Below are 18,116 nucleotides of genomic sequence, written 5' to 3'. Positions count from 1 at the left end.
TTTTAAGCCTTCCCCCAGCAGTAGTTAATATTTCTTTTTTTCAAGGCTTCTGGGTTAATTAAGAAAACCTAATTCTGTCTGTTCTTCAGTACAGTTGTCCCTATGTTTTGTGTCACCCCTTTCATTGCAATTGTTTTAGGTCACATTTTACAGTCTGTCTCGGAGGCTCCTAAATAAATGTTTCCCTTTGCTGATGAGCCCAATTCTTCTCGATATAAATCATAAATTACAGTATGAATCTGCTCGGGTCACGCTGTTCTTTTGGAATAGATTTTGGAGTAGATGACCATTTCATCACTTAATAATGTGCCAGGAAGAGCAGTCCGATTTTTCTTTTTATGCAGCCTTGAAAATACCACACCAGGTGATCTCACTGATTAGTTTCACCTCCCTCGACTGTGTGCTCTCGGTGAAATCACCCATTGCAGCCTCTTCAAAATCTGAAGGCATGAAAGTTGCATATTCTCTCCATTTCTTGGAAAATGTTTTATCTGTAAAAATCATCCCAGTGTGTTTTCCCTGCATCATAGGTGCTGCAGCACATCTTAAATCCAGCCTTCCTGCACAGCTTTGAGAAGGGGGAAGGAGAGCAGCTGCTTGGGCCGCCCAACCCCGAAGGAGACAATCCTGAAAGCATTACCAGTGTCTTCATCACCAAGGTATACATGCACGCACACGGCTGCAGGCGGCCATTCTTTTTCATCTTCTCAATATTTTTTCCTCACATTCAGCCTGCTCACTTCTCCTCTCAGCTTTCTTTGTTCATTGCTCAACAACTTTGTCTCCCCATCAGCCACTCTGATTTCATTACCTTCTGCACATCCTCTCATAATGTCTTATCAGTCCAACACATCTCCATACTCGGTCATCATCAACTGCATCCCACTTTGTCTGATTCTTCTTCTCTACTTAATTGCTGGCATCCCATCTTTCTCTTCTTCCTTTTTGTCTCTTCCATCCGTCTTCATTTTTCTCTCCCCCCTCCAACCAGCCCACCTGCCCCTCCTTCCGTCACGTTTCATTCATCAGGCCAGACTATAATTCCGGGTGTAAATGTCATGGTCTGACCATGCCAAAGGTCAGCATGTTTGTTTGTGCTGTGGCAGATCTCATCACTGGCTAACACCGGTCCTAATGGCTGCTAATGGCTCCTCTATGGTCTGGTTAAAACTCATTTCCTCTCTCACATCCCTCTGTCTGTCTGCTCTCCTCTCTACCTCCTCTCCGGGGAATTCAGATGGTGATGTGTATATTTGAATGGGGAGGAGGGGGGTCCTTTTTGAAAGAGGTTCTCAATATGTGAAAAGGTAGATTGCTGTTGTGCTGCAGCGTCATTCAAATGTCATTTTCGGAAGTAAACATTACTCAGGACTGCAGTATACTTGTAGCCTGTCATTGCCAGACCAATTTGCATTTGCAAATGCATCTGGAGCCTCTCGGTTCATTTATGATTTCCGAGGGACGTTATCAACAGTCGCAGAACAAACCTACAGCAAGTCAGAGCAATGGCAAGTGTGACTTAGCCCAGAGTGACAGAACATTTTAAATAAACTACAACATGCAGTTGTTGCTTGTTCTTTTAAAAAAATAATGAAAAATAAATAAATATATATATATATACCATTCACTTTGTTTAATAAGTGCCGATAGTGGATTTGACAGACCTCGCCGCAACAGCGGCAATCATCTTGGTTGTTCAATTGGACACTCCTCAGTTAGTCATCTTATGAGACCCACCCTATTAGTTTCCAGGCTAGTGTACTTTGGCAATTCAGGGAAACAATATATTCTAAAGAATGAAGTTTTCTTTCTCATATATGAGGCTGGGAAGTTGAGGTGCACAATCTAATCTAGTCTTCTTTTGACATCTGTCGGCAACTGTCTCAGGTGTTTTTGTTCTACAAACCCAATTTTTGTTTTATCCATAAAACATCTCATCCCTCAGAAAAATATATAACATTTAACCCAACATCTCTCCCGTCGCTCTCCAAGGTTCTGGACCCAGAGAAGCAGGCTGACCTGCTGGACTCGCTGCGAATCTGCCTGCTGCAGTTCTCCACCCTGCTGGTGGAACACGCGCCCCACCACATTCACGACAACAACAAGTCACGCAACAGCAAGCTGCGGCGCCTTATGACCTTTGCCTGGCCGTGCCTTTTGCCCAAAGCCTGTGTGGACCCCGCCTGTAAATATAGTGGCCATTTACTACTGGCCCACATCATCGCAAAGTTCGCCATTCACAAGAAGATCGTCCTGCAGGTGAGGAAGAATGCAAACGGAGAAAGGCAAATTCATTGGAGCATGGGTTTGATTGAACACACACAGCTAATAATAGAGAATTAACAAAAAACATAGCAAAGTTGTGTAGCAGATGGAAAAAAAAAAAAACCCAATGAATTTGTACAATTATACAGAAACAGACAACACAAGAAAAAAACATCCAGATCTCAAAGACTCAACTAAAATGAAATGACAACTGCTGATTACATAGAAGTAGAAGACACTTTCAATAAGGACACTTACTGTGTGAATAGTGCTTAAGGAGAAACTGATGATACTATAGTGGAATTGAGAATGATGTAGCGGTGTGTGTATGTTTGTGAGAGAGCAAGAAAGAAAAAGTGTGATCATGCACTGCTTGGAATCCTAAATCCAATGAGATATGTGTACAAAGATTACGAAAAGATGAAAACCTCAGTATTTTACCAAAGGAGATGTGGTTTGTGTGCTTTGTTTAGGTCTTTCACAGCCTGCTGAAGGCCCACACCATGGAAGCGCGGGCCATCGTACGGCAGGCCATGGCCATCCTCACCCCTGCTGTGCCCGCACGCATGGAGGACGGCCATCAGATGTTGACCCACTGGACTCGCAAAATTATCGTGGAGGAGGGGCACACAGTGCCGCAGCTGGTCCACATACTGCATCTCATCGTGCAGCACTTCAGGGTGAGCTGATGTCACTGGTCACTGGTCAAGTAGTGAACTTCCTCCTGTAAATCCCTCACTATTGAATGTATTGATTCCCAGCGTATTCATTCTGGTCGGGTGGGACAGAGAGAAAGGTCAAAACAAATCTGTCTCTGGGATTTCTGTCCCTGCACATAATCGTGATGGACATGTTTAACGTGCTGCGATGTTCATACATTTTATGAGGTTGACTAATCTCTGACAACAGTGTGTGTGTGTGTGTGTGTGTGTGTGTGTGTGTGTGTGTGTGTGTGTGTGTGTGTGTGTGTGTGTGTGTGTGTGTGTGTGTGTGTGTGTGTGTGTGTGTGTGTGTGTGTGTGTGTGTGTGTGTCTGTGCGTGTGTGTGTGTGTCTGTGCGTGTGCGTGTGTGTGTGTGTGTGGTTGACATTTTATGGTCACCTCATTTTGCTGTCATCTCACTGCTCTCTGTGGTTTATGCAACTGCAGAGGGACCACATAGGGGTAACGATTGGTGGAGGCTTTTTTTTATACTTATTATGTGAGTACACTGAATCATCTGGCAATGCTTTACCAGTTCATGATGCAACGCAATAAAAAATCTGTGTTATCTTGTATTGCACAATTAATTGTTTTTATAAAAGGTTGTCTAAATTTGATTTCTTATTGGTGGTAACCATGGCAATGGCGCTGTGCTCTGGTGCCTCCTCGTCAACAGCTGGATCATTAACTCTGGGCAGTGAAGTTGATGGTAACTGCCTGTTGCCTGTAATCGCCTTAATGCAGACACATTCTCAGACTCACCCTTCACAAAGATAATCAGCCGAGTCAAAGACCTGCTCACCTGCGCACAAGTCAACACCGGCGAAGGATCATTGGCCTTTATGGTCGCCCTCTTCCTTAAATTTCAAAACCACTTTTCTGCCCTCTCGCTCCTTCACCCGGCGTCCGCCGCCTCGCCAGGCAGAGAGCGACAGTCTCTTAGCAGAAGACTGACATTTTCCTCCACTCCCCTCTCTATCTCACTGACAGGCTGCTCTCACTGGGCCAGATGACTAATCTAATGTAATCACATCAGCATAATTACACTGGGGAGGAGATAATGACAGACAGATGAGAGACTTTGTGTGTGTGCGTGTGAGTGTGTGTGAGATCAAGAAATGGAGAGATGGCGTGCGTGTTTGTCTGTGTGCACACATGATGGACAGGGCTTAGCCACTCTGTCATTAAGGGGCTGTGAAGTCCTGCTCTATTGACTATAATTACCCTCGAAGTGTGAAGCTTTAATATTCTTTGACACTGGCAACAACCCTCAGATAGACATCTCATCTTTTGCTCTTTTGTCCCAGTCCCAGTTCAGTCCGTGATGAAGCTAAGTGACTCTTGAGTTTGAATGTTCGGGGCTAAGTGTGTGTCATCATGTCCTTGAGAACCAAGTGGGAATATGACTTTAGGAAGAGTTTGCTTTCTCTGACGCGAGGACCCTGTTTAACTTTGCATATGTTCTCACATCAGAATCTAGAGCAAAGCACAGGCTATGTAAAAGAAAATACACTTTTCCTGTCAATGAATGTAGTTGCCTTTGATTGACTAATAAACTGCATTCTTCAGAAACATGTTGTGTGGGGCAGGTTGACTAGAGATCTCTTGCAGCGAGTTGGAGCCGACACGAGGCTGAGGCTGTGATCAGTTTATGGGATTCTCACTTCACCAGGAACCTCTTATTTTGAGGCATTTAGACACACACGGTTTTCTTGGAAAACAAAAAATATTCTTGTGAGAATTGCAAAATGACATGGTTGCAGCAGCTTTTCAAACTAGCAAAAGGTCTCGCTGTTGGAATGGTTTTGTCTGGTTGCCAAGGCAACGGGAATAATTGTCATTTATATGTGCTTATCATGGCATAACAGCTCATTTAACAACATGATAAAAAATTTAGTTTGACATTGAGGGTTGTTTGTTATTTTACAATCCCGTTATTTTCGGCATCTGGTTTTTCAAAAGATTGGAGGTGGAAGGTGTGAGATGTCCAGAAAAAAACAGGCCCCAAGCTAGAGGGGCATTTCATGTTAGAGTTTGAGTTCTGTATGCTCTGATCTTTAATCTTGCTGGCTTTCACTGCCACTGTACTGGCATCAGTGAGCATCTCCCATTGATGCTTTAGGAAAAGAAAATGCAGTCTTGTCCAAAACTGATAGTTTGTGTTTAGAATACCAGATATTCTAGAATAGATAATCAATATGTTTATGCTCACTGCTTAAATGTATCTGTTATATCGTCATTCCAGGTGTACTACCCTGTACGCCACCACCTGGTGCAGCACATGATCAGTGCAATGCAACGTCTGGGATTCACCCCCAGTGTGACCATAGAGCAAAGGAAACTGGCTGTTGACCTGGCTGAGGTGGTCATCAAATGGGAATTACAGAGAATCAAAGATCAACAGGTGTGTTTCTGGATTATGTCAATACACACACAGTCACACCAAGAACTACGCTTAGTTTTTATGAACTACGAATGGTTTCAACCTTACCGGTTTGTATTTTGAATGGATCCCTGCAAACTGAAAATGCTTATCATTTTACAAGATGAAGCTCTTTATCATAGAGATTAAAAATAAATTCCACAAATACCCATAATCTCATAACATGGTCAGAAACCTCGACAAGATATACACATATATTTGTATATTCTATGAACTGTAATTATAATAACTTCTCCTCCCCTGTCTGTCCCTCCCTCTCTCGGTTGTGGTAGCCGGAGTCTGAGGCTGAAGCAGCTGCTGGTGGTGGTGAAGGAACCAGCGGTGCAGCTGTGAAAAGAGGAGTGTCTCTGGAAGCAGCCGCTGCCGGACAGGACGTCAAGAGGTTCCGTACAGCGTCTGGAGCTGCCTCCACGGTGAGCTTCACCAACTATCACCCAGATGCTGGCACAATGTGGCATTGGCTTGACACTTTAGCAAGGACCTGGATATACAGTTTGTTTACACAGAGGCTAAACTTATTTTCCTAGCTACTAAGGGTTTAAATCTCCTGATTAGAATCTGTTTTGTCAGTATTCAAACAAAAATGACCTTGACCTATTAATACTTATATTTCGATGTGTTTTTAGGTGTTTGGCCGCAGTCAGTCCATGACAGGTACAGAGACCATGCTCACCAAGCCTGTCGAGAAACAGCATACAGACACCGTGGTCAACTTCCTTATCAGGATTGCATGCCAGGTAACAGCCTCACCATCATCACGCACACGCACACACACACACACACACACACACATGCACACACGCACACACATGCACACAGACTAGGTACAGTTCTGCCATCCATACCGCCTGCCAGGTAGGACACAACCATTTTAACCCCTGAGTGGTGAAGGTAGGACACACCTGGTGGCTGTCCTAAACGCATCTCTACACACACACACACACACACACACACACACACACACACACACACACACACACACACACACACACACACACACACACACACACACACACACACACACACACACACACACACACACACACACCATTGTGTCTCCTCACACTGCTGTCCCTTGGTCTAGTGGCAGTGATGACCTTGGTTACAAGCCCAAAATAGACTGTAGAGGTTTCACTCCCCTTGACTTTTCCTACTTTCCTACTCACTGCTCATCCAACCATTTCTGCTGAATATAACCTCCTGTGTAACTGGCGAGGATCAGTCACTGCTCACAGAACAGTCCATGGAAACATAATCTTTTCATTGTATTTCAGTTGATAACAGTGTATTGTGTTTTCAAATTGATCCCTGTAGAAAAATGATCTTTTCACTGGCCCCAGGGATTAACGTCTACCAAAGAAAGGCACACCTAGAGCTCACTTTCAAGGATGCTTAAACAGGGTGGATGCTTGTCACCATGAGGTCTTGAACTAGGCCTTTTGATTGGAGGACGGTCCCTTTCCTGGCTCTGCCGCTGTTGAACTTACTGCCTGCCTGAAGTGTTTCCCTACCCTGTCAGGGCACCTTTGTGACATTAATGTTTATAATCCATTGATAAAGAAATTGACCCCAAACTTCTCCGCTCTGTCCTGTCTAGGTGAATGACAGCACCAACGTGGCTGGGTCTCCAGGGGAGCTGCTGTCCCGTCGCTGTGTTAGCCTGATGAAGACCGCCCTGAGGCCTGACATGTGGCCTCGGGCCGAGCTCAAGCTGCAGTGGTTTGACAAGCTGCTTATGACGGTGGTAAGACTTCATATGCATTTGATATGACACATCTTTGTTATTATGTACCTTATTAGGGTTCCTTTGTCTTTCATGAGGCCAGATTCATGCTTGTGTTGGTGACATTTTTGATGCTCAACGGTCACTACAGGTGTGTTTCTCTTGTCAGTCACTGTCTCAACACCTGTTATGGCTTTTCCTTGGATTCCCCATTGATGAATATGAACTTTAAGAAAAAGTCTCTGGTTTATCTTAACTATTTGGTGATGGGGGTTGTTATTCTGCATAACAGTATTTGTTTTGGTGAGCACGCCCCTGATGATTAAAGTTGCTGGTAAAAGTCTTATGTCATCAACAGTGTTTTTAGACGGTTTAATAAAATTCAACATATTCAGGCTTGTTGTTGTTGTGGCTCAATGTAATAAGAAGCAAAAAGTAAAGGACAACTAATGTATCTCTGCTGTTCATGTTCCCAGACACTGCAGAAGTTCCCTCTCCCTGCTTAAGCTCTGTCTTAGTGTTTGCTCTAATGCCTCCAAGTCCTTTGTCTGTTATCAGTAATACATGAAGTGAGGCGCAAACCGCCATTATGACAAAATAATGACAGTGGCGAGATAACAGGAGTCTCTCCGGTTTGGCCTGTGCCTTCTCGTTCAACCCCCCCTCACTCCTCTTCATCCTAAACCCCGCATGCTCGCCTTCTCTATCGCTCCACCGTGCCTCTCTGCCTCTCTGCTCGCCTTGCTCTCTGTCTTTTGCCACAACTTCCTTCTCTCATCTCTTCTTTTATTCCCAGCTTCTTATCACAGCCTCTCTTCTCTCTGTCTCTTTATCTGTTGTTCCCCTTCTTGCCCCACCTCTCCACTCATCTATAGGGTCTGATTCGGCTCCACTGTTCAGACGAGGTTATCACCACGGGCTGGGAATTGTCACGTACTTCCCCCGTTCTCTGTCGGGGACCTCTGCATTGGCCGCGCCTTACTCTCTGCCTGCACACACTAACTCAATCTGCCCCTCCGGAACTCACAGGGACGGGCTGACAAACGGGGCTTATGTCGGTCTTATGCAGATGCACACACACAGGACCTTCCCCCTTGGGGACCATGCTCTACCTGCCCAGCAGACTTACTCAGACTAATGAACAATGCTCTTAATCGGATTTCCTTTTTATCATTTCATTGTACTGGCATGACAGAGATTAAGAGTCTGCTGAAGTGGTGTGAGAGGGCAAATGAGGAGGGGCAGAGGTCGTGCACACAATCACATCCCCGCGCACCAAAATGCAGGCGCCCTATCTGCATGGCCCCAGAGACGGGGTCCCATTCTGTTAATACAGTGCCAAATCAATACTACCTTAAATATCTACCAGCAGTCTTATCACAAGAGTCACCTTGTTCATTAGCCAAGATTAGTGCCATGGATCTGTCCCAGATTATCCTCTTGGCCCTGCCATAGTTGTAAACCTTGATTGCAATTTAGACAAAATTACTGCCTGATGTTGGCTATTGATCTTTGGTTTAGCAGCAATCACAGAGCCTTGGCTCTTGTGTCGAAAATTGATTTTCCCTGAAGTTGTCTGGGTTTTGTATGAAATAACACTTGAATGAATAATGAATCTACTGTAGTTTTAGTTGTTTTGCTTTAGGATTGTTCGCCTTTGGCTAAAAGCAAAACAACAAGAACAATTTTCAAACTTATCTGGATTTTTGGTGATCACGCCCTTTTCACTGTTCTAATGTGTGTCTTCTCAGGAGCAACCAGCCCAGGCGAACATCTCCAACATCTGCACTGGCCTGGAGATCCTGTGCTTCCTGCTCACAGTGCTGCAGTCCCCAGCCATCCTGGCGCACTTCAAGCCCCTCCAGCGGGGCATTGCTGCATGCATGACCTGCGGCAATACCAAAGTCCTGCGGGCTGTCCACTCCCTCCTCTCGCGCCTCATGAGCATCTTTCCCACCGAGCCTAGTAAGTTTTTGGTTCATTAATACCTAAATTCACAAAGAGACCAGTAATACAAAGTCAAAAGGAAAGTACGACAAATTATCCACTCCGTGTTGTTTTCATTAGAGAATGACGCACTATTCAAATCGCTGTGTTCTTGTAGATTCATTCTTGGTTAAATACTTCAGCTTGGTTTGCCATGCCACATGTTATAAGCACAGCATTAGCCTTCAGCTATTCTTCATTTGAAGCAAGTGTTTCTTTCTCTCTCCAGGCACATCAACTGTGGCCTCCAAATATGAGGAATTGGAGTGTCTGTATGCTGCTGTGGGCAAAGTCATCTATGAGGGACTTACCAACTACGAAAAAGCGACAAGTAACACTAACCCCACACAGCTCTTCGGTGAGACCTCCAGCTTTCATCTCTTTTGTGCTCTGTTGCTCTCACTTTGTTGCTCATAAACCCTGTAATCTTTTTGTTTTACTTTTTACACTCCCACTTTTTTTCCCCTACGAAAAACCAAGCTACCTCTCAATCAATTTGAGCAATTAAGCCCAGTGAATGGGTCATTAAAATGCAAGCTGATGGGCCCTGCTGCTCCGTCTAACATCTGGTCTGTTTAAACTGAGGCCACAGTCCAGGGGTTTGGGAAAGGTTGTCTTGGGAAGGATTTCTTCTTTCGACCACACTCCCTGGACAAACATTGCTGTTCTCTACCAAGCTGTAGTCAAGTTTTTATGGAAAAAATTAGATTAAAACTTATTCATAGGAGACTGTTGGTGATAGTTTTTTTCCCCAACAATTTTAAAACTGCACGGTAGCTTTTCAAATAAAGGGGCCCTCAAGGTGACCACATGGCTTCTGGAGAGCAGCCTAAAGATAAAGCTATTTGATATGATTTCCCACAATGGCAGTTTATGGTCAATGGAGAGCTTTTTGGTATACTGTTGTCGAAAAGACGTAGCAGTGATGTGACGCATGCACCTGACCAGGGGTGTGACATTTTAACATTTGTCTCCCCTACAGAGAGGGACATTAGTCATACCCATCTCTGCCTCTGTGACACGGTGGAACTTTTGTTAGATTTTGTAAGAAAAAAATCAAGTCCTTGTCTGCAAATGAACACAAGCTGATTTCAGGTGTACGTGTCTGTTACCTTGCCCCCCCCCTCCAGTGGTCGAGGTTCTTGTCTAGATTATTACATTTCCCTTTTTTTTAAATTCTCCTCCATTCATTTGCTTCCTCTCCCCTTCATCTGTCTTCCAGGAACACTGATGATCCTGAAGTCAGCCTGCAGTTACAATGCCAGCTACATTGACCGCCTCATCTCTGTGTTCATGCGTTCGCTACAGAAGATGGTGCGGGAACACCTGAGTCCCCAGCAGGCCAATCCTGGGGTGACGGAGACCAGCACAGGTACATGTGTGGACATAAATTCAGTGGAAAGATATGAGAAGGCCATACACAGCCCAAACAGACACACATACACAGTGTACCTTATAGTGCATTATATATATATAACAGGATAATTAGCACATCAAAACATACTTGGACAGAATTGTGCCACTAGTAACAAATACCAACTTTTATTATTAAGAGGGGATACTATGACAATACAGCACTACCAGCTGTTGAGTATAAAAAACAAATGCACTGGAATCAGAATCTTATTTATTGTCAAGTAGGTTTTCACACACAATAAATTTGCTTTTGTGTTTTGGTGCATAACAAAACAAATGAAAAACTACACACTGTAAGTAAAAAGAGAAGAGCAGTAATGAAAATCTATACAATAAAAATCTGATTTGTAAACATCTAAAATGATGTGCAATCTGTCACTGAGTTACAGCTGTACAGATGGTGAAACCACCAATGAATTAAAAACTAACCACACTCCCATGTGACCACACTTCTTGATGTTTACTTGTATGCATGGTCCCTTTTTTCTGTCTCGGTTGTAGCTTATATATCCTATCTATCTCAGCAGCGCCTGGCCGCTGTGTCCTCAATAGTTGTCTTGGTCAGGGGAGTTCCATCCACAGATAGTCTGTTTTCACAGGGAACGTTCCTCAGTTCTGGTTACCAGCCTGTATCGTCTCATAGCCACTCGACAGATGGTTCACCTTGTGCTGTTCAGCCCCGCGTCTGAAAGGGTAGTCACTGTTCGACTTGGAAACACAACTTGCTTTTTATCTCTGTCGGCAAGGGTAAAGAGTTTCACAAGTTTAAGCTTTATTTACTTTTTTTTTAGCTTCGTCACGACTACTACAAATTTCAACAATGTTCCCTGTTCACTTTCTTCCCTGAGCTTGGCTTCACCAGGTTTCTAGAAGTAGGGCGAACATAATTCCTGTTGCTACTTCAGACGGAAGGTAATGGTTGTTAGATGCTATCAGTGCTTTAAATGGGCCCCTAATGAGTATATCGGGAAATGCAGACATTTACTCTCCACCAGGAACACTTATAGTCACCAAGACCAAAGGTTATCTGACCAGCAAGGTCTTCGCCTGTCTTCCAAATCTAATCATCTTACCCGAGGAACTGATTTTATTAGAACTATGTTAGTTGTATTTTAGCTGCTGTCATAGTGGAAAAACATAGATGCAAATGTTAAATTTGTAATGTGAGCGTAGTCACATTACTTTGTACTTTTAACATTATTGAGGTGAAACTTGCATTTCTATTACAGCACTTACATTTTGGCATAACAAAAAAAGAAATAGGTTTAATCATCCATAAATGTCAACAAACACTTCTTATGAGTATTGCTACTAAATTTGCTGCTGTTGTGGCTTGGTGTTCTCTGCAGCACATTTGTCTCGGTTTCGCTTCTTACCACATGACATCTTTGTTTTTGTAGTGACCAGTGAGCTGGTGATGCTGAGTCTTGACCTGGTAAAGACACGACTGTCGGTCATGAGCATGGAAATGAGGAAGAACTTCATCCAGGTCATTCTCACGTCGCTGATTGAGAAGTCGCCTGACCCCAAAATCCTCCGCGCCGTCGTCAAAATTGTGGAAGAGTGGGTGAAAAACAATTCGCCGATGGCTGCCAACCAGGTAAGGAGGAGGCTTTTACTTGTGTAACTGAATGTTACAATGTAACAAGTAGACCATTGTATTATTTCTCTGATAATGCCATGTGTAGGTCCAAGAACTGAATCAGCAATGTACGTTTTAAAAGGTTTGAAACCTTTGGACAAACAACAAGCCAAGCACATTTTTTAAAAACCCAGTCAAGTTAATATTAGCATAATACCCACAGAGGGGTCTTTGTTATATATTTTCTTTTTAAGCTGTAGAAGGAGAGCGAGCGGTGAAGGACTGAGGTGCACACAGAGATTCAGTTAAAAGAAAATACCTGAATACATCATCTGTTGTTTTTTTATCTTTCCTCTTTCTGTCCTCTCTTTTATTTTAATATTGTCTCTCTTTGTGATTTTTCTAATCAACATATTTTTTCCCTCCAGATGCCGAACCTGCGCGAGAAGTCCATCTTGCTGGTGAAGATGATGACCTACATAGAGAAGCGTTTCCCCGATGAACTTGAGTTAAACGGCCAGTTCCTGGACCTCGTTAATTACGTCTACAGGTAATTACCGCCATTCATCACATGGCCAAATGGCCGTGCCGCTGACGCCATGCCGCCCTTGCATCCATCTTAAAAGGAGGGCTGAAGGTCGGGAGGTTGGGGTGGGGAAAGACACAAAAGCAATGGACAATGGAGATGGGGAAAGATCATGAAAATGCTTTGTCGGGGGCACATGTCAACAGAGGAATACATTAAAATAATTTGTGTAGAAGGCGGTTGGTGGTATTGTGTAGAAGGCGTGAGAAAGACGGCAGGTAGTGATAGATAGATTTTGCAACTGGGTCTTCGGCAGAGCTACAGCAATGTCAGGACTCATGACAGGACACCCAGCAGGTGGTGGCCAGAGGGGAGAGACTGTCCTACTGTCTGCCATTCATCAAAGCAGGGCTCTCTCTGTCTCTCAGTCTGAGACACATACACATTTAATCAGCCAAATGTACCCTCTATCCCTCCACACCATCTGCTCTTCATGTCAAAATGTTTCAAACGAGCAGCGCAGCCATGATGGACAGCAAGTAATGCTAATGGAATGATAAAGCAGCTGTTCCACAACAATATGTGATCAAGAGAATAGCACAAATGGGGGGGAGTGTACAGCCACACTAGCCTCGTCTTTGTCCTGGCTTTTATCCCACCTTACTCTCCTCCTGCTGTTCATGTGAATCATACCCACGAGGCACATTCAATGCAGCAGGACGACGCAGAAATTATGACATTTGTTATTTAAGTGTTTATTCCGTGGCATTTAGTGCTTCACTATCACCGCAGTCTCCACATCACAGATATTTAATTTCAACCAATATTCAGTGTTAACTGCCATCTCCTCACACTTCAGTGATCCTCAGCATGGCATGACATGGCTATTAAAACTTCCCAGGTGCCCTACATTCATACGTTGCTATGAGATTACTTTTGGGGCTTGTGATGTGCTTGGAATCGCAGCTGCCAGTCGTATTTATAAACGAACCCTTGAACCCAATCATTAGATTGGTTGGATTTTGTAAGTGTGATTGTGTCTGCAGTTACATAACAACACCAGGAAATTTGAGTGATCAATTTTTCAATACTTATTACTTTCAGAGTTTTCTTTAAATTGTTTTGACAGTCAAACGGTGGATCAGATAATTCCTTCAAATATTTTTTTAGAAAATGTGATAATGAAGGTGGGGAAAAAGCTAATACTTAAAATGAATTTGCATCTATAAAAATGTATCACCTTGATATTTATTAATATAATAATTTTATAGATACCGTTAATAAAAGTCAAATCATAGACACGCCCGCCCCTCAAATTTCTACACCATATCTGTGTCGGTGCCATAGGCCAGGGAGTATTGGCATATATTACTACTTTTCTCTCGACAGACCTTAGCGTGGGTGATGACTGTATGTGCCCCTGTTTGCTTTATAAAAGGGTCTTGGTAAAATTAAACTCTGAAGCAAAAACATTTTTAAAAATTATGTCTAACTGTAATGTTTGGCTCTTGAATCCATGCTGTTTCTACTATCTGTTACAATACATGTAGAGGTTCATAGTGCATTACTTTTTTTTTAATAATCCACAACTGTTTTCTACCATGAAAAATGAATGTTTTGTTCATCATCTTATTCAGGGATGAGAGCCTTTCGGGAAGTGACATCACGTCCAAGCTGGAGCCGGCGTTCCTCTCGGGGCTCCGCTGCTCTCAGCCACTGATCAGAGCCAAGTTCTTTGAGGTGTTTGACGGCTCCATGAAGCGGCGCGTCTATGAGAGGCTGCTCTACATCTGCTGCTCTCAGAACTGGGAGGCAATGGGCAGCCACTTCTGGATCAAACAGTGCATAGAGGTAAACAGAGCGCTGCGTCTGATCTTCCATCGGGCCTGTGTTAAGCCTCGTATCCAGAAGGAAAAATAATGTGTTGTTGACTCGCAGATAAGTCTGTCTTTAGTTCAGGCCTTTTATTTGTTAGTTCTGGCAGTCTTGTCATGTCTTTCACTTGTCATTTACTGTTACCCATCTTGTGTTTTGCACCTGTGTGTGTGTGTGTGTGTGTGTGTGTGTGTGTGTGTGTGTGTGTGTGTGTGTGTGTGTGTGTGTGTGTGTGTGTGTGTGTGTGTGTGTGTGTGTGTGTGTGTGTGTGTGTGTGTGTGTGTGTGTGTGTGTGGGGTTGATAGCTTCTGCTGGCAGTGTGTGAACGGAACACCATCATCGGCACCAGCTGCCAGGGATCCATGCTGCCGTCTATCACTAACGTCATCAACCTGGCTGACAGCCATGACCGCGCCGCCTTTGCCATGGCAACACACGTCAAGCAGGAGCCGCGTGAGAGGGAGAACAGTGAGACGAAGGAGGAGGTGGGACACAAACACACACACACACACACACACACACACACACACACACACACACACACACACACGTACCACTATGCATCAGTAGACGTGCTCTCTCACAACTTAGCCCAATTATCCCAATAGGAGTGTGTTACATACTGTGTTTCTGCGAAAATGTTGCAAGTCTAGCTTCTGCAACATGTCTGTTCTCATCCCGAGAGGCTCTTGATGGTCATTGACATGAAATTCCATTTGAAAATAGTGCTGTGTGCAACATGAAGAGTAAATATTTAAGATCTTTTGAAAGACGATTGTTTTCCTCTCCTCTTGTCGTCCCTGGTAGGACGTGGAAATAGACATAGAGTTAGCCCCAGGTGACCAGACTGCCATCCCCAAGACCAAGGAGCAAGCTGAGCGAGACACAGGCAACCAACTGCACATGCTTACCAACCGCCATGACAAGTTCCTCGACTCACTGAGGGAGGTCAAGGTGAGTTCGGTCCTTCCGGAACCAGCAAGTACTCTGTCCATCCCTTCAGAGTGTACTGAGGGGTTGAAGAAAGTGACTGCAGATGATGTTACTAACAGTTCTGTTAGGTTTTTTTTTTTAATAATTACCCAAATTATTCAGTGATCTACTGGCAGTACAGAATTCAGTTAAAAATATTGAACTTCATCAAATTTTTAAAACATTTTTTTTCCCTCCTGTCTACTGTGCAGACGTTTTTCATGACGCAGAACCCTGCTGGTTTTTATTTAAGCTATAAAATCGTGAACGGATTCTGACCTAGGACATCAGTCAAATGGGATTGAACCACCCAGTAGGATAGTAAATAAGCAGTGCCCTTGCATCTTGTGGATTGCTTAGTCAGCATCTGTCATTTTTCTCTGGTGTGTGTGTTAGACGGGGGCCCTTCTGAACGCTCTGGTCCAGCTTTGTCACATCTCCACACCGCTGGCCGAGAGGACCTGGGTCCAGCTCTTCCCCCGCCTGTGGAAGATCCTCTCTGATCGGCAGCAACATGTGAGTAAAACTTACTGGCAGACCAGAGAAGCAGGAATCTCTGTGACTTCAGCTGTATGTACAGTATGTTTTAGTGTTGACTGGGCCAGAGACGTCTGCTGATGGTTGAAGCTGTTCAGCAATGGAAAATGAATGACAGTTCATTTGTCAACATGATTTCCATCTGACTTTGTGGGAAAATGTAATTTTACAGGCAATGGCAAAGATATATTATCTGTGCATGACACTTGTCCTGGCTCTTAACACTACCTGCTCAAATCCAATCAACCGAAGAAAAAAAAATTCATATAAATCCTAACCACAGACATGCACTTATTTCCTTCTCTTCTCCCCAGGTATTTTTCACTCACTTATTTCTTCTGTGCAAACAATCTCGTCCGCACTCGTCTACGTCGCGTATACCCTTTTCGGTGTCTTTACCATGATGTTAACAAGCAGACAGTAACTCTGACCTTGGCCATCCCATTTCTGTCTCATAACGTGTACTTCCACCGAATGAGGACAGATTCATTCATGCTAAATATGGAAACGAGAAAGCTGAGGGAGGAAAGCTTTAATGGGTTTAATGAAGCGGATTCATATAGAGTTTTTGGAGAGTCGCTGAAAGGCCTTGATTTTAAGTGATTGAGGTCTTAAGCATCAGAAATACGATGGCTTGAGCGTTATGGTGTTTTTCTTCTCACGACAGGCATGAAGTGACTTGTCATATGTGTTTATTTTGATGCCTGCATCAGCTCTGCATTGCGTGCCACTATAACACCACATCAATTTGTGGTTAAAATAGATTGATTACTAGTCAGGGTTTATATCTCTGGACTGATTATTTCATAGGAATGATAGAAAAGCTTATACTTGATAGGAAGGAAATTTGATGGCATATTGGCTCCCCAGCAACAGCCTAATCAAAGTGACCATCAAATCATTAATTATCCCTTGCCATCAACAGCAAGTGAAATTATATCCATTACTAATACTTCATTTATTTCTGAGTGTGTCAGTTATGATTATTGGAGCACTATCCCACAGTTAGGGATCTCTGTTAGGAGAGGAACTGTGCTGTTCAAACAAGACAAATCTTTTTTCCATAAAATTTTCATGACCATAATTAGAAGTAAATTGCTAAATAGGTTTTGTTAATTAAAAAATAAAACAAGCTGGGCTTCTGAGTTAAACTGGGCAACACAGTTAATGTCTTCATTACAAAATGAATACCTTCTAATATCTAATATCTTTGAGTTCTATTCACATAAACTATGTCTGTTTGTATAAATTCACAATATAGAAAATTCTTCCTGTGACTTGTTGACCTGAATACACAGGAATGCACTCTATGGTTTGCTATTTGTTTAGTGAAGTCCATTTATCGTACCCTTTTTTTCTTTTACTGGAAAAAGGCATCGTGTAGCACACCATACATGCAACAGAACTCCTTTATCAATATGCTATATCAGTGCACTGCCGCTCAAATGAAACTTCTTATTTGATGGACACTGTTTCCCGTCTCCAGGCTTTATCTGGAGAAATGAGTCCCTTCCTGTGCAGTGGCAGCCACCAGGCCCAGCGGGACTGCCAGCCCAGTGCCCTGAACTGCTTTCTGGAGGCCATGTCCCAGTGTGTGCCTCCTATTCCCATTCGCCCCTGCGTGCTGAAGTACCTGGGCAAGACACACAACCTCTGGCTGCGCTCCACTCTGATGCTGGAGCAGCAGGCCTTTGAGAAGGGCCTCAGCCTACACAGCAAGCCCAAGCAGAGTACAGAGTTTTATGAGCAGGAGAGCATCACACCACCGCAGCAGGTAATGTATTTTTTATTAAAAGTAAATGTATCCACACATTTTTTTTTTACTTGATGGGCTAACCCAAAAAAATTACTATATGTAAATGTGTACATGTTACTGTTTCTTACTATATTAGCTCTTTGAGGCGATGTTAATTCCCACAGGTTTAGTTGTAGGTGTATCTAGAATAATACAGTGGACTGAATTTAATTATTAAAGCCTTTTTCATTTCTGATATCAAGTATTTAAATGAAGTCCCATAAGGCAAAAAGGCCCAAAACTTAAGCTCATTACGTTTAGCCTTTTGCACATCAGTTGCTTGGTGGTTTGTTAA

At 43.4% G+C, this 18,116-nt stretch overlaps 1 protein-coding gene across 1 annotated transcript in view; it reads left to right on the top strand.

Annotated features, from left to right (window-relative positions):
• LOC118287471 (transformation/transcription domain-associated protein) overlaps nt 1-18,116 on the top strand; it is a 76,307-nt gene that overhangs the window by 28,148 nt on the left and 30,043 nt on the right. The window contains exons 37-53 of the mRNA XM_035612707.2: nt 531-659; nt 1,993-2,259; nt 2,739-2,945; nt 5,212-5,370; nt 5,682-5,822; nt 6,036-6,146; nt 7,007-7,153; nt 8,884-9,097; nt 9,348-9,476; nt 10,341-10,490; nt 11,935-12,134; nt 12,545-12,666; nt 14,280-14,493; nt 14,823-15,002; nt 15,325-15,471; nt 15,886-16,005; nt 17,513-17,800. Of these exons, the coding sequence (XP_035468600.2) occupies nt 531-659; nt 1,993-2,259; nt 2,739-2,945; nt 5,212-5,370; nt 5,682-5,822; nt 6,036-6,146; nt 7,007-7,153; nt 8,884-9,097; nt 9,348-9,476; nt 10,341-10,490; nt 11,935-12,134; nt 12,545-12,666; nt 14,280-14,493; nt 14,823-15,002; nt 15,325-15,471; nt 15,886-16,005; nt 17,513-17,800 (2,925 nt within the window). The remainder of the gene's footprint in view (nt 1-530; nt 660-1,992; nt 2,260-2,738; nt 2,946-5,211; nt 5,371-5,681; nt 5,823-6,035; nt 6,147-7,006; nt 7,154-8,883; nt 9,098-9,347; nt 9,477-10,340; nt 10,491-11,934; nt 12,135-12,544; nt 12,667-14,279; nt 14,494-14,822; nt 15,003-15,324; nt 15,472-15,885; nt 16,006-17,512; nt 17,801-18,116) is intronic.

This window comes from Scophthalmus maximus, chromosome 16 (genome assembly GCF_022379125.1).
Source record: "Scophthalmus maximus strain ysfricsl-2021 chromosome 16, ASM2237912v1, whole genome shotgun sequence".
Classification (NCBI taxonomy): Eukaryota; Metazoa; Chordata; class Actinopteri; order Pleuronectiformes; family Scophthalmidae; genus Scophthalmus; species Scophthalmus maximus.
Note: the sequence above shows the minus strand (reverse complement) of the source record. Positions and strands in the feature narration are given on the sequence as shown.